The sequence below is a fragment of the Oncorhynchus keta genome, chromosome 19, assembly GCF_023373465.1.
Source record: "Oncorhynchus keta strain PuntledgeMale-10-30-2019 chromosome 19, Oket_V2, whole genome shotgun sequence".
Taxonomy (NCBI): Eukaryota; Metazoa; Chordata; class Actinopteri; order Salmoniformes; family Salmonidae; genus Oncorhynchus; species Oncorhynchus keta.
Window position 1 is genome coordinate 33072453 of NC_068439.1, and position 12650 is coordinate 33085102.

Below are 12650 nucleotides of genomic sequence, written 5' to 3' on the forward strand. Positions count from 1 at the left end.
TGTTGTTTCAGACCGACTGTTCGGCGTGCTCACACACACACACACACACACACACACACACACACACACACACACACACACACACACACACACACACACACACACACACACACACACACACACACACACACACACACACACACACACACACACACGTAGTTCATAACCACCCAGGCAACTGCGTAACCATAAAACGTCACATTGTCATATGTTTGCTGTGCTTGTGTGATATTAACTGTGCCTTAGGGCCAAATAGAAATATATTAAGTGAATATTAACTTTTTGGTAACACTTTACTTGATGCACAGCATCACAACACGTTATGACACGGTCATAACCATGTCATAATATGTCATAGCAGCTGTCATAACCTGTCACAATATGGTCATACCACTGTCATGACCCATATATGTTGTGACATATATTGCATTATTTTATGATTGGTTATGACACCTACAAAGGAGTGTCAAACCCACATTTTTGAAAAGTGTTTTTTCCCTACCAAGAAGTTTTCTTTTGTTTAAAAGTTGGTTTCTTAAGTCCTTTGTTGTTGTTATAATTAATTCTCCACAGTTATGTTTGTTTCATCATTAAATAACTTGTAGAAAATGCACTTTATGACACTGTCAAGAAACATTATGACCATCATAATCATATAAGCCAGATAGACCTACCTATCACGTACATGCCCTTATGTCAGTCATCAGTCAAAAAGAGGGTGTCTTGTCCTGCTCCTGAAATCTGTTCCTGCATTCATCCCAGTCACCAGAAACAGAGCATTGGGGTATGTGCATGTCTCACTTCAATGTGTGCGCAATTACAATAATAATTCAACATGGTTAATCTCACAAAATGTTATATAACAAACATACTGTTCAGAAAATCTAATCAAATTTGATTTGTCACATGCGCCGAATACAGCAGGTGTAGACCTTACAGTGAAATGCTTACTTACAAGCCCTTTACCAACAATGCAGTTTTAAGAAAAATACCTGAAAAACTAAGAAACACCGGGGACCGGTAAGTTGAGGTAATTGAGGTAATATATACATGTGGGTAGTGTTATTTAACTGACGTATGCATAGATAATAACAGAGAGTAGCAGCAGCGTAAAAGAGGGGGCAATGCAAGTAGTCTGGGTAGCCATTTGATTAGATGTTCAGTAGTCTTATGGCTTGGGGGAAGAAGCTGTTTTAGAAGCCTCTTGGAACTAGACTTCGGTACCGCTTGCCGTGCGGAAGCAGAGAGAACAGTCTATGACTAGAGTGGCTGGAGTCTTTGACAATTGTTAGGGCCTTCATCTGACACCGCCTGGTATAGAGGTCCTGGATGGCAGGAAGCGTGGTCCCAGTGATGTACTGGGCTGTACACACTACCCTCTGTAGTGTCTTGCGGTCGTAGGCCGAGTACGAGGCAGTGATGCAACCAGTCAGGATGCTCTCGATGGTGCAACTGTAGAACCTTTTGAGGATCTGAGGACCCATACCAAATCTTTTCAGTCTCCTGAGGGGGAATAGGTTTTGTCGTGCCCTCTTCATGACTGTCATGGTGTGCTTGGACCATGTTAGTTTGTGGACACCAAGGAACTTGAAGCTCTCAACCTGCTCCACTGCAGCCCCGTCGATGAGAATGGGGGTGTGCTCGGTCCTCCTTTTCCTGTAGTCCACAATCATCTCCTTAGTTTTGATCACGTTGAGGGAGAGGTTGTTGTCCTGGCACCACACAGCCAGGTCTCTGACCTCCTCACTATATGCTGTCTCGTCGTTGTTGGTGATCAGGCCTACCACTGTTGTGTCATTGGCAAACTTAAAGATGGCGTTGGAGTCTTGGCAGGCCGTGCGGTCATGAGTGAACAGGGAGTAAGTACCCTTACCACCTGGGGGCAGCCCGTCAGGAAGTCCAGGATCCAGTTGCCGCGGGGGGTGTGTAGTCCTGGGGTCCTTAGCTTAGTGATGAGCTTTGAGGGCACTATGGTGTTGAACACAAAGCTATAGTCAATGAATAGCATTTTCACATAGGTGTTCCTTTTGTTCAGGTGTGAAAGGGCAGTGTGGAGTGCAATAGAGATTGCATCATCTGTGGATCTGTTGGGGCAGTATGCAAATTGGAGTGGGTCTAGGGTTTCTGGGATAATGGTGTAGTCATTTGGGCAGGTTACCTCATGGTTATTGGGGCACAGGAACTATGGTGGTCTGCTTGAAACATGTTGGTATTACAGACTCAGACAGGGAGAGTTAAAAATTACTATTATTTATTTATTTAACCTTTACTTAACCTTGCAAGTCAGTTAAGAACAAATTCTGTTTACAATGACGACCTACCGGGGGACAGTGGGTTAACTGCCTTGTTCAGAATGACAGATTTTTACCTTGTCAGCTTTCGGTTACTAACCACTAGACTACCTGCCGCCCAAATGTCAGTGAAGACACTTGCCAGTTGGTCAACGCATACTCAGAGTACACAACCTGGTAATCCGTCTGGCTCTGCGGCCTTGTGAATGTTGACCTGTATAGAGGTCTTACTCACATCGGCTGCAGAGAGTGTGATCACACAGTCATCCGGAACAGCTGGTGTTCTCATGCATGTTTCAGTTGTGATTTAGCTCGTCTGGTAGGCTCATGTCACTGGGCAGCTCTTGGCTGTGCATCCCTTTGTAGTCTGTAGTAGTTTGCAAGCCCTGCCACATCCGACGAGCATCGGAGGCGGTGTAGTACGATTCGATCTTAGTCCTGTATTAACGCTTTGCCTGTTTGATGGTTCGTCGGAGGGCATAGCGGGATTTCTTATAAGCTTCCGGGTTAGAGTCCCACTCTTTGAAAGTGTCAGCTCTACCCTTTTACTCAGTGCGAATGTTGCCTGTAATCCATGGCTTCTGGTTGGGATATGTACGTACAGTCACTGTGGGGACGACGTCCTTGATGCACTTATTAATAAAGCCAGTGACTGATGTTGTGTACTCCTCAATGCCATCGGAAGAGTCCCGGAAAATATTCCAGTCTGTGCTAGCAAAACAGTCCTGTAGCTTAGCATCTGCATCATCTGACCACTTTTTTATTGACCGAGTCACTGATGCTTCCTGCTTAAATTTTTGCTTGTAAGCAGGAATCGGGAGGACAGAATTATGGTCAGATTAAAAGTGGTCAAGAGTTTTTTTCCCTCTGGTTGACAATTTAACATAGAAATGAGGTAAAACAGATTTCCCTGCATTAAAGTCCCCGGTCACTAGGAGCGCTGCCTCTGGATGAACGTTTTCCTGTTTGCTTATGGCAGTATACAGCTCATTGAGTGTGGTCTTAGTGGCAGCATCAGTCTGTGGTGGTATGTAGACAGCTACGATAAATTCAGATGAAAACTCTCTAAGTAGATAGTGTGGTCTACAGCTTGTCATGATACACTACCTCAGGCGAGCAAAACCTTGAGAATTCTCTAGATATCGTGCACCAGCTGTTGTTTACAAATATACATAGACCGCCACCCCTTGTCTTACCAGAGGTTGCTGTTCTATCCTGCCGATGCAGTGTGTAACCCGCCAGCTGTATGTTAATCATGTCGTCGTTCAGCCACGACTTGGTGAAACATACAGATATTACAGTTTTTAATGTCCCGTTAGTAGGATGTACGTGCTTTTAGCTCGTCCAATTTATTTTCCAGCGATTGTGCGTTGGCCAGTAGTACGGATGGAAAGGGCAGATTAGCCACTCGTCGGAAGATCCTCACAAGGCATCCCGATCTCTTTCCGCGATCTCTTTTCCGTCTCTTTCTCCTGCGAATGACTGGGATGAGGGCCTGTTCCGGTGTCTGGAGTAAATTCCTCTCGTCCGACTCTTGTACTGTTGACAAGAAGGCTAACATGTAATGGAATGTTTTGCCTTGTGTGGTAGGTTTTGTGGGTTTTTACACTCTTGTGTAGTTGTCATAACCAGCAATAAAATAACTTCTGTGGTAGGTTTTGTGGGTTTTGACACTTTTATGTAGGTGTTATAACCATCCATATATTAATGCAATATATGTCACAAAAGGTTATGTCAAGGTATTTCAGCTGTTATGACATTTTATAATAATATAATAATAATAATAATATATGCCATTTAGCAGACGCTTTTATCCAAAGCGACTTACAGTCATGTGTGCATACATTCTACGTATGGGTGGTCCCGGGGATCGAACCCACTACCCTGGCGTTACAAGCGCCATGCTCTACCAACTGAGTTTATGACATGGTTATGACCGTGTCGTAACGTGTTATGACGCTGGGTGTCAAGTAAAGTGTTAACAAATTTTATTTTTACATCACAATGGCAATGTTATACCACCAATAAAACTCTTAAATAATTGAAGAGGAAAATAATGGAGTCAACGTTTGTTGTCATTGGACAATGAAAACAAATGAATATAGATGAGAAAATTTGAAGGGGGGCAAGGAGACATGTATATTGTTATAATCTTTGATGAGCCTTTATGAACAAGGCTAATTATGTATCTTTATGTTTTCAACTTGTCTTTTTGACTAGAGAACATATGTAGACACTAGTATGATGCTAGAGATAATGAATATAAGGTTAAAAAGTGGTGAAATGCACCTCTTCTTATACCTTTGTAGTAACAGTGTAATTACTACAGTGTTGTTGCATAGTAACTTAGTGATTGCTTTGTAATTGAATAACAAATGGTTGAGCAGTTTTTGTAATTAAATATGTTTAATGAGTCCCTGATTGTTGTGTGAAAAACTGCTTCATTTCATTTCTGTACAATTCAAATGAAATTACTGAAATTCAATGTAACATCAATAATATGTTATTACTAGTGTAATAACAGTGTTACACAGGTATAAGATACATTTAATGTAAAGTGAGTAATACAGGCTTACAACGTATTCCTAACATGTGATCTCATAGGGCTGCTCACTTTAGGACCTACAGTATCTTCTCTCTAATCATAATACAGGGCAGGCTACTGAGAGTGTGGCGGCAGCCGGAGGGTTGTTGTCATTAATATCCCATATGCTACCCACTGCCATTGTGGCCTTGAGTAAGGCACCTAACCCCCCAACACTCATTCAGGGGGGCTGCTCTCTCTCTCTCTTTCTCACTCTTTGTGTGTGTGTGTGTGAGATAGTTGTGGTGTGTTGGTTTTGTACTATGAGAGCAGAAAATAAAGAATTGCCATGCAAATTGTACACATATATTCTATTCTGATGGATTCCCTCTACCCTTATCCCTACATTCAGAGCACTATTAAAAACTCTTGCTACTGAAGGTGTGGATGCATTTGATATGCCTAAAACAATAGACATCCTGCTTTGCCTCTGCTTGGTTTACAGCCACAAAGCAACCAGCTGCATTTCCCCCTCCATCCAATCAGCACAGCCCAAACAAGAGTCATGTTTCCTTGTTCCTCTGTCCTTATATGGCAGAAAGTAGGCTGGGCTTCTCAGACTGGGGGATTCTTGGAAAATGGTCGCTTGGAAATACTGACAGCTTGTATAAAGATAAGGATAACAACAGCTTGACCTCAGGTAAACAGAAGATATTTAGCCTTAAGGGCTTTGTATTATCTTTTGAGATTTTATCTGAAAAATAACACTTTATATTTAAGTCAAAAGGGAATCAGTGGTTCATGATACATGTTTGTGGTTGGAGAAACAGGAAATGAGTGTAGTTAGATCAAAATTAATGTGATTTACTCAAATGGATCTCTGAATTGATGTACAGTACATTGGCATGTGCCTTTATCATTTTGTTTTTCTTTAGAAAATCCTGCCGGTGTAATAGGAGGTCAATGATTGTATTTAATGTATCCAGGCGACACACCCACTGGTCTTCCAGATTTTTTTTCCTTGGGCATGATGAGTAAGAGCTAAGCTATGAACTAGGGTTGTATACGATTTGCAGAGCCACACAAATCAGTTAGTGTACACACACAGGACAACATACACTCCCTTTCATAGGTGACCCAAATGTATGTTGTCCTGTGTGAGGTTTGAATTTAGAAGCCCTGTATCTGAATGAAATACTGTACTTGATTCCAACTGATTGCTAACAGCCATAAATATGAAAAGAAAAGATTGATAATGAAAGATATGTTCTCTTAGAAAGACATGGTCTCTAATTCTATCTCAAACAAGATATAACAGTTAATCTTGGCTTCTGAACCGAAGTCATTATTGACTTGTTGCCCTGGCCTAGTGACTTGTTACTTACTACACAACTAGAGGCTTTGTGAGAGGTGTTACTCTGGAGTATTAAAACTGTAGCTTGATACATAAAGCTAAAAGACACAAAGTGACATAATGCATGTGTGGAATGCAACTTGAGAACTAAGATGCCCAATTTTTTCAGCAGCATTAAAAGTAATAAGATTATTGTGAAACATTGGTCGATCTCCCCCATCTACAAGACAAACTGAAATAGAAACTGTTCAGTTCATTGACTACCCTCACACAACAGCCTGACACTGTCTCTCTCTCTCTCCTTTTGCTTTCTCTTTCTCTTCATCATTATATTTTTCGCTCTCTCTGTCAGAGTCACAGACGCTAACAGCAATGGCTGAGGCCGGGCAAATCAGAAAGACAGCGGCCAAGGTGTTGGGTTGTGTGGAGAAGGTCTCCTCCTTCGCCTCATCCATCGACCCCCTCTTCGGCATCGTCTCCTCCCTGGTGGGGGTGGTGCGCACAGGCCTGGTGGGCGAGGAGGCGCACGCCCTGGACAAGGACTTCCAGGTGGTACACGGCAAGTTGCAGAGCATTTCGGCGAAAAACCATCAGTGCCTGCGGCAGATCCGTGTAGACGAGGTCAATGAGACGTTCGGCAAGTATGAAGAGTACATCAAGCACCAGTATACCGCCTTCAGCTCCATGGTGACGATGGTGAGGAAGGACCCAGAGGGAGCACGGCGCCACATGGCCAACTTCGAGCGGGCCTACGAGAGGGACAAGAGTGACCTGAGCCTGGACGTGTACTACCGAGGCGTCATGGGCACCGGGTCGGTGTTTGGAAGGTCCCTGCTGAAGGTGTACCTGGAGCACTGCGACGGAGACCGCAGGGTTATGGAGCACCGGTGCTCTCACCTGGGCCACCTGTTCCACATCGGCCTGATCGCTCTCATGGCCTACACAGCGGTGACGGAGGACGACGAGGAAGAGGTGCGGGAGAAGTGGGCCAAGCGTGTGGAGGACATCCAAGCCAAGATGCAGGAGGTTTTGGGCCAGTGCAAAGAGGAGGAGGAGAGGAGTCCGCCCTAAAGCTTGGGAAAGGGGAGAGGAGGGGGCCCTGTCCAGAAATAACCCCTACTCCCAGTCCTGAAGTGCTACTGGGTGTGCAGTATGTCCTGGGTGTTTCTGCCCTGCTCTAACACATCTCATTCTACTAATCAGCTGCTCATCTTGAGCCTAATTAGCTAAACCAGATATGTTAGAGCAGGGATGGAATAAAAGCCTGCAGACCCCGTTCCAGGTGTTGTTATTCAGGAGGAGGGATGGCCACCCCTGCTCTAACCCCCTTGTTAGAACTGGATAGTTACGCACAATATGGCTGTTGCTCCACTGTGCCCTCTGAGAGGCATGGTGGAATTTTTGCAAAATATTTTGCTTAGACCTGTCCAATTTACTCCGATCAACACAAGTGCCAAGGGGTAGGGGCTAAGGGTTGATTGTCGACAGGGCCAGCGATTGAAGGGAGCTTCGGTGGGTTAGAAGTAGAGTTTTGTGGTTAAAACTGTAGAGAAGTGGTTCCCACTTTCTCAGCAACCACACTCATTCAAGTGGACCAAGTAAAACAAGGAAATCATATATTATGTGTATTATGAAGATGGAAAACCAGATTCACAGTTAAAGCAATCAAAATACGTTTTCTTTGTTTGTCCACAAAAACTGCATGTTTATTTTGGTTAACTGAACTCTCTGTTATTGTGGTAATTGTTCCTAGTTTGAATTTGTGTTCATATATTAGGCTACCTGCCAATACTTGCTCTGGTCTGGTAATCTATTATACTCTGTCTTCAATAAAGAAGTCTAAATTATGACCAATATTAGAGTATGTACAATATATATGACTGAAAACCTAGTACCATTTCTCTCTTTCTCACACACAGAATTGTAGAGCACTGCCCCTATTAGTTATCTTGACTTGACCTAAAGATTATGGATAGACCTAAAACATGATATATTGGTCTTACAGTAAAGAATAGCCATACATGGGGAAAGTTTGCTATGTTGCCTATGGCACCATACATCAGGGGTTCCCAACCTAGGGACCTTTCTTGATTTGAGAGATACAGTTTGCGATTGATAATACCGATCAAAAACTGAGCTAACCTACGACCTTCTAAAGTCGAGGAGTCAAATAAATCGAACGTTGCTTGGGAAGTAAATGCATACACAACCTAGGTTTCCATCCAATTGGCGACAGCTTTTCATGCGAATATTCTAGAATGCGCATTTTCCCACCAGTGGTGTTTCCGTCAAATGGAGTTGTTGCAAAAAAATAAATAAATGCGTGATGACGTTATACACACAAAATGGACTTATTCGCTTAAATGTTCACGTACCGAATAAAAATCAAACGTTCAATATGTTTACATTACTTTTTCAACTATAATGATAGTTTTGTCACAAAAACTTTTAATTAAATGGTAAATGGTCTTGGCACCTGCGCTCTAGCCAACAGCTCCCAGATACAGTGCGGATAGGCTTTGCGATTTGTCTAGTTTACATGATATTATTATGGATAAAAGCGATAATATTTGTATTTGTCAAACGGCAGCGAAACATCGATCATCATGTCAACAGAATAAGACCCTCGGTAGGGCTATTTATTGGAAAGCAGCATCAAGCTCATCACCGTGCACTTTCACCATCCTGTGAAGTTCATCATTATTTATTTCATCTGTAGCCTAATAAACGGCATGGTTTCCCGAGTCGTGGTGGCAGAACTACACACCATATCATTGCGTGACCAAATGTACTTCGATATGATGGTTATCATGTCAATATTTGCGCATAAAGGCGTTTCCACCGCCATATCCCGCATAATACATTTTACTGACAGAAAAAGATCCCACTGTGTCAAACGAACAAATATACCTATCTACATGTTTTTTCCATTACACCGACACTTCCTGTTTCCATCACAGAGTTGTCGTGACTTTAAAAGAATTACAATATCACTTTACTCGGGTAAAAACTGTGGATGGAAACGTGGTTAGTGTGTGATTAACACTTCATCGAATCACTTCGGGTAAAATAGAACATGTATAATTAAATTAAGGGTTCCTATAAATTATCATAGTAAATCATATGTAATTCACATTAAGACCACTAGATGTCCCAATTATTTCCCCAACATTTTCCCTGGCAGCAACTGCTCTTACTCAACAAAAACTGTCCTCTGTATCATATCACAACTTTTGGAGATATTTCAACAAAACGATTTTGTGGTATTAATTTTAATTATTATAATTATTATATATTCTTTAAATGTATAATTAGGAAAGCCTTAAAATAAATAATCCGCTTGTTTCGAGAGAAAAAAATGTAGATCATTTTTTGTAAAGTAATATGGTGGATGAGTGTGTTGGAGAAACCCCCCCTGGTGGCTAGTTACCGCTTTATGGTTATGAATGTGTCATTTAGACAATGACTAGCCCGGTTGCCCTAGTTTATGCTAACTTGCTAGCTAACAACTTCACTAGTTGATTTGCATAAGCGGCTAGGATTGCTAGCTAGCAAGCTTACTACTAAACCCTCTGAGGTAAAATACATTTAAAAAGATAACATAACTTAATTGCAGTTGCAAATGTTTCCACAGGTGACTGATAGGTTTACAGTTAATGTTATTTTTTAGCTATTCTACACAGCATTTTATTTCATATAGCTAGATAGCTACATTTTTAAGAGAGAGCTTTTCAATTGACATCTCTCCCCCTGTTTTCAGTTACAGGTGGGGACTGGATTAGGTGTGAGCAGTGCAAGAGGTGGGCTCATGAGTTGTACTCCACTTCTACTGGAGATAGCTTTGTTTGTGACCTATGTACAAATTAGCAATAGCAGAGCATAAGAGAGTTGCCACATCATGATTGATTTTTTAATTTACATTTACATTTAAGTCATTTAGCAGACGCTCTTATCCAGAGCGACTTACAAATGTATTTCCTTTTTCCTTTATTTAACCAGGTAGGCCAGTTGAGAACAAGTTCTCATTTACAACTGCGACCTGGTCAAGATAAACAAAGCAGTGCGACACAAACAACACAGAGTTACACATGGGATAAACAAACATACACTCAATAACACAATAGAAAAATCTATATACAGTGTGTGCAAATGTAGTAAGATTAGGGAGGTAAGGCAATAAATAGGCCCTAGTGGCGAAATAATTACAATTGAGCATTAACACGAGTGATAGTTATGCAAAAGATGAATGTGCAAGTAGAGATACTGGGGTGCGAAGGAGAAAAAAAACAATATGGGGATGAGGTAGTTGGGTGGGCTATTTACTGATGGGCTGTGTACAGGTGCAATGATCGGTAAGCTGCTCTGACAGCTGGTGCTCAAAGTTAGTGAGGGAGATATAAGACTCCAACTTCAGTGATTTTGGCAATTCGTTCCAGTCATTGGCAGCAGAGAACTGGAAGGAAAGGCGGTCAAACGAGGAGTTGACTTTGGGGATGACCAGTGAAATATACCTGCTGGAGCATGTGCTACGGGTGGGTGCTGCTATGGTGACTAGTGAGCTGAGATAAGGCGGGGCTTTACAAAGAGCAAAGACTTATAGATGACCTAGCATAGACTTATAGATGGCCTGGAGCCAGTGGGTTTGGCAACGAATATGAAGCGAGGGCCAGCCAACGAGAGCATGCAGGTTGCAGTGGTGGGTAGCATGGATGGATTGGAGATGCTTAATGCGAGTCTGGAAGGAGAGTTTACATTCCAACCAGACACCTAGGTATTTATAGTTGTCTACATATTCTAAGTCAGAACCGTCCAGAGTAGTGATGGTAGGCGGGCGGGCAGCGATCGGTTGAAGAGCATGCATTTAGTTTTACTTGCATTTAAGAGCAGTTGGAGGCCACGGAATGAATGTTACACTGAATTAATTAGTTAATTTATGAGCTGTTGTTATTAAATGTTATATTCCAATGTTATTTAATGGTATTAGTTATTCCATTCCAATATTATATTATAATGAATATTTCTTTTAATTAATTTACACCTGAATGACATTTTTCAAATAATATTTAGGGCATCATTGTAGGGCAATTGTACATTATTGTACATTTAGGGCAATTGTACAACAACAAAGAAAATGTATGTGCAGATGAGTTAAAAAGAGGGACTTTACATCAAATCTCCTCATAGTGCGGATATTAATGGTGACATGTGCAAAACCATTTCCCTCGGGGGCCTGTTACCCCGGTACTTTTAAAAATGCCCCTTTTCTAATAACAACTTTTCATGAATATCTAAAAAAGTGTAAACTGTAGCCATTTATTTCCCTTTATAGTTTATTTGCCTAAGCAGTGGTGTAAAGTAAAAATACAATTTAAGTAGTTTTTTGGGGGTATCTGTACTTTACTTTGCTATTTATATTTTTGACTCCTTTCACTTCTACTTCACTACATTCCTAAAGAAAAGGATGTACTTTTTACTCCATACATTTTCCCTGACACCCAAAAGAACTCGTTACATTTTGAATGCTTAGCAAGACAGAAAATGGTCCAAATCGCACACTTATCAAGAGAACATCATTACTGCCTCTGATCTGGCGCACTCACTAAACACAAAATGCTTTGTTTTTAAAGCCCTATGGCTAGGTCACACCCCAAGAAGAAAATTGTGCGGTATAAGGAATTTTCATACATAATATAAGGAATTTTCAATTATTTGTACTTTTACTTATGATACTTAAGTATATTTTAGCAACTACATTTACTTTTGATACTTAAGTATATTTAAAACCAAATACTTTTACTTAAGTAGTATTTTACTGGGTGACTTTCACTTTTACTTGAGTCATACATTAATAGAACATCATTTTCCTCCACTGCGCCGAAGCATGATCTTCATCTACATACCGATTTTTTTTCCAAACGTTGCTTTTTTGGGTCAGCAATTAGACATTGTTTTTAGGGGGGGCTAGTTACCCCCTATTAACCTAACATTTGGGGAAATATTATTATTATTATTATTATTATCATAATCATTAAATAGCCTACCTAAAATATATCACGAGTCTTGTTAAACTAGGTAGAATTGCAAGAAATTTGCTTCAAAACAACATATTCCTAGATCATCAAATTAAACAAAATTAAGCTGTTGTTCCATTCAAATGTGAAAAGGGGGTCCTTGGGGAAAAATGGTTGGGAACCTCTGCAAAACGTAACCTGAAACTGGCAAAAGTGTACCTTAACTATTTAACATACAAATATTAGGAAACATGGACAATAAATGTACACTAGAATTGCCTGAATGCAATAAAAAATAATTCAGAAAAAAATTACGAGTCAATGGCGTTACATCATACCAAAGAAAATTACTTTCACATCCGATTTGATTTCTGTCGCCTTTCATTTCTTTTAATCTGTCTACATTTTCACAAGAAAATATGCGCACTAAGTCCACCCGACCAGCAGAGTTCCCTGTTGTCAAAACGAGT

At 41.0% G+C, this 12650-nt stretch overlaps 1 protein-coding gene across 1 annotated transcript; it reads left to right on the forward strand.

Annotated features, from left to right (window-relative positions):
- Window positions 1–5420: 5420 nt before the first annotated feature.
- On the forward strand, window positions 5421–8023 carry LOC118398087 (protein rapunzel-like). Its single transcript, XM_035793096.2, has 2 exons — window positions 5421–5515; window positions 6522–8023. Exon 2 carries the CDS (start codon window positions 6542–6544, stop codon window positions 7238–7240), a length of 699 nt encoding a protein of 232 aa, XP_035648989.1. The 5' UTR covers window positions 5421–5515; window positions 6522–6541; the 3' UTR covers window positions 7241–8023.
- The last annotated feature ends 4627 nt before the right edge of the window (window positions 8024–12650 follow it).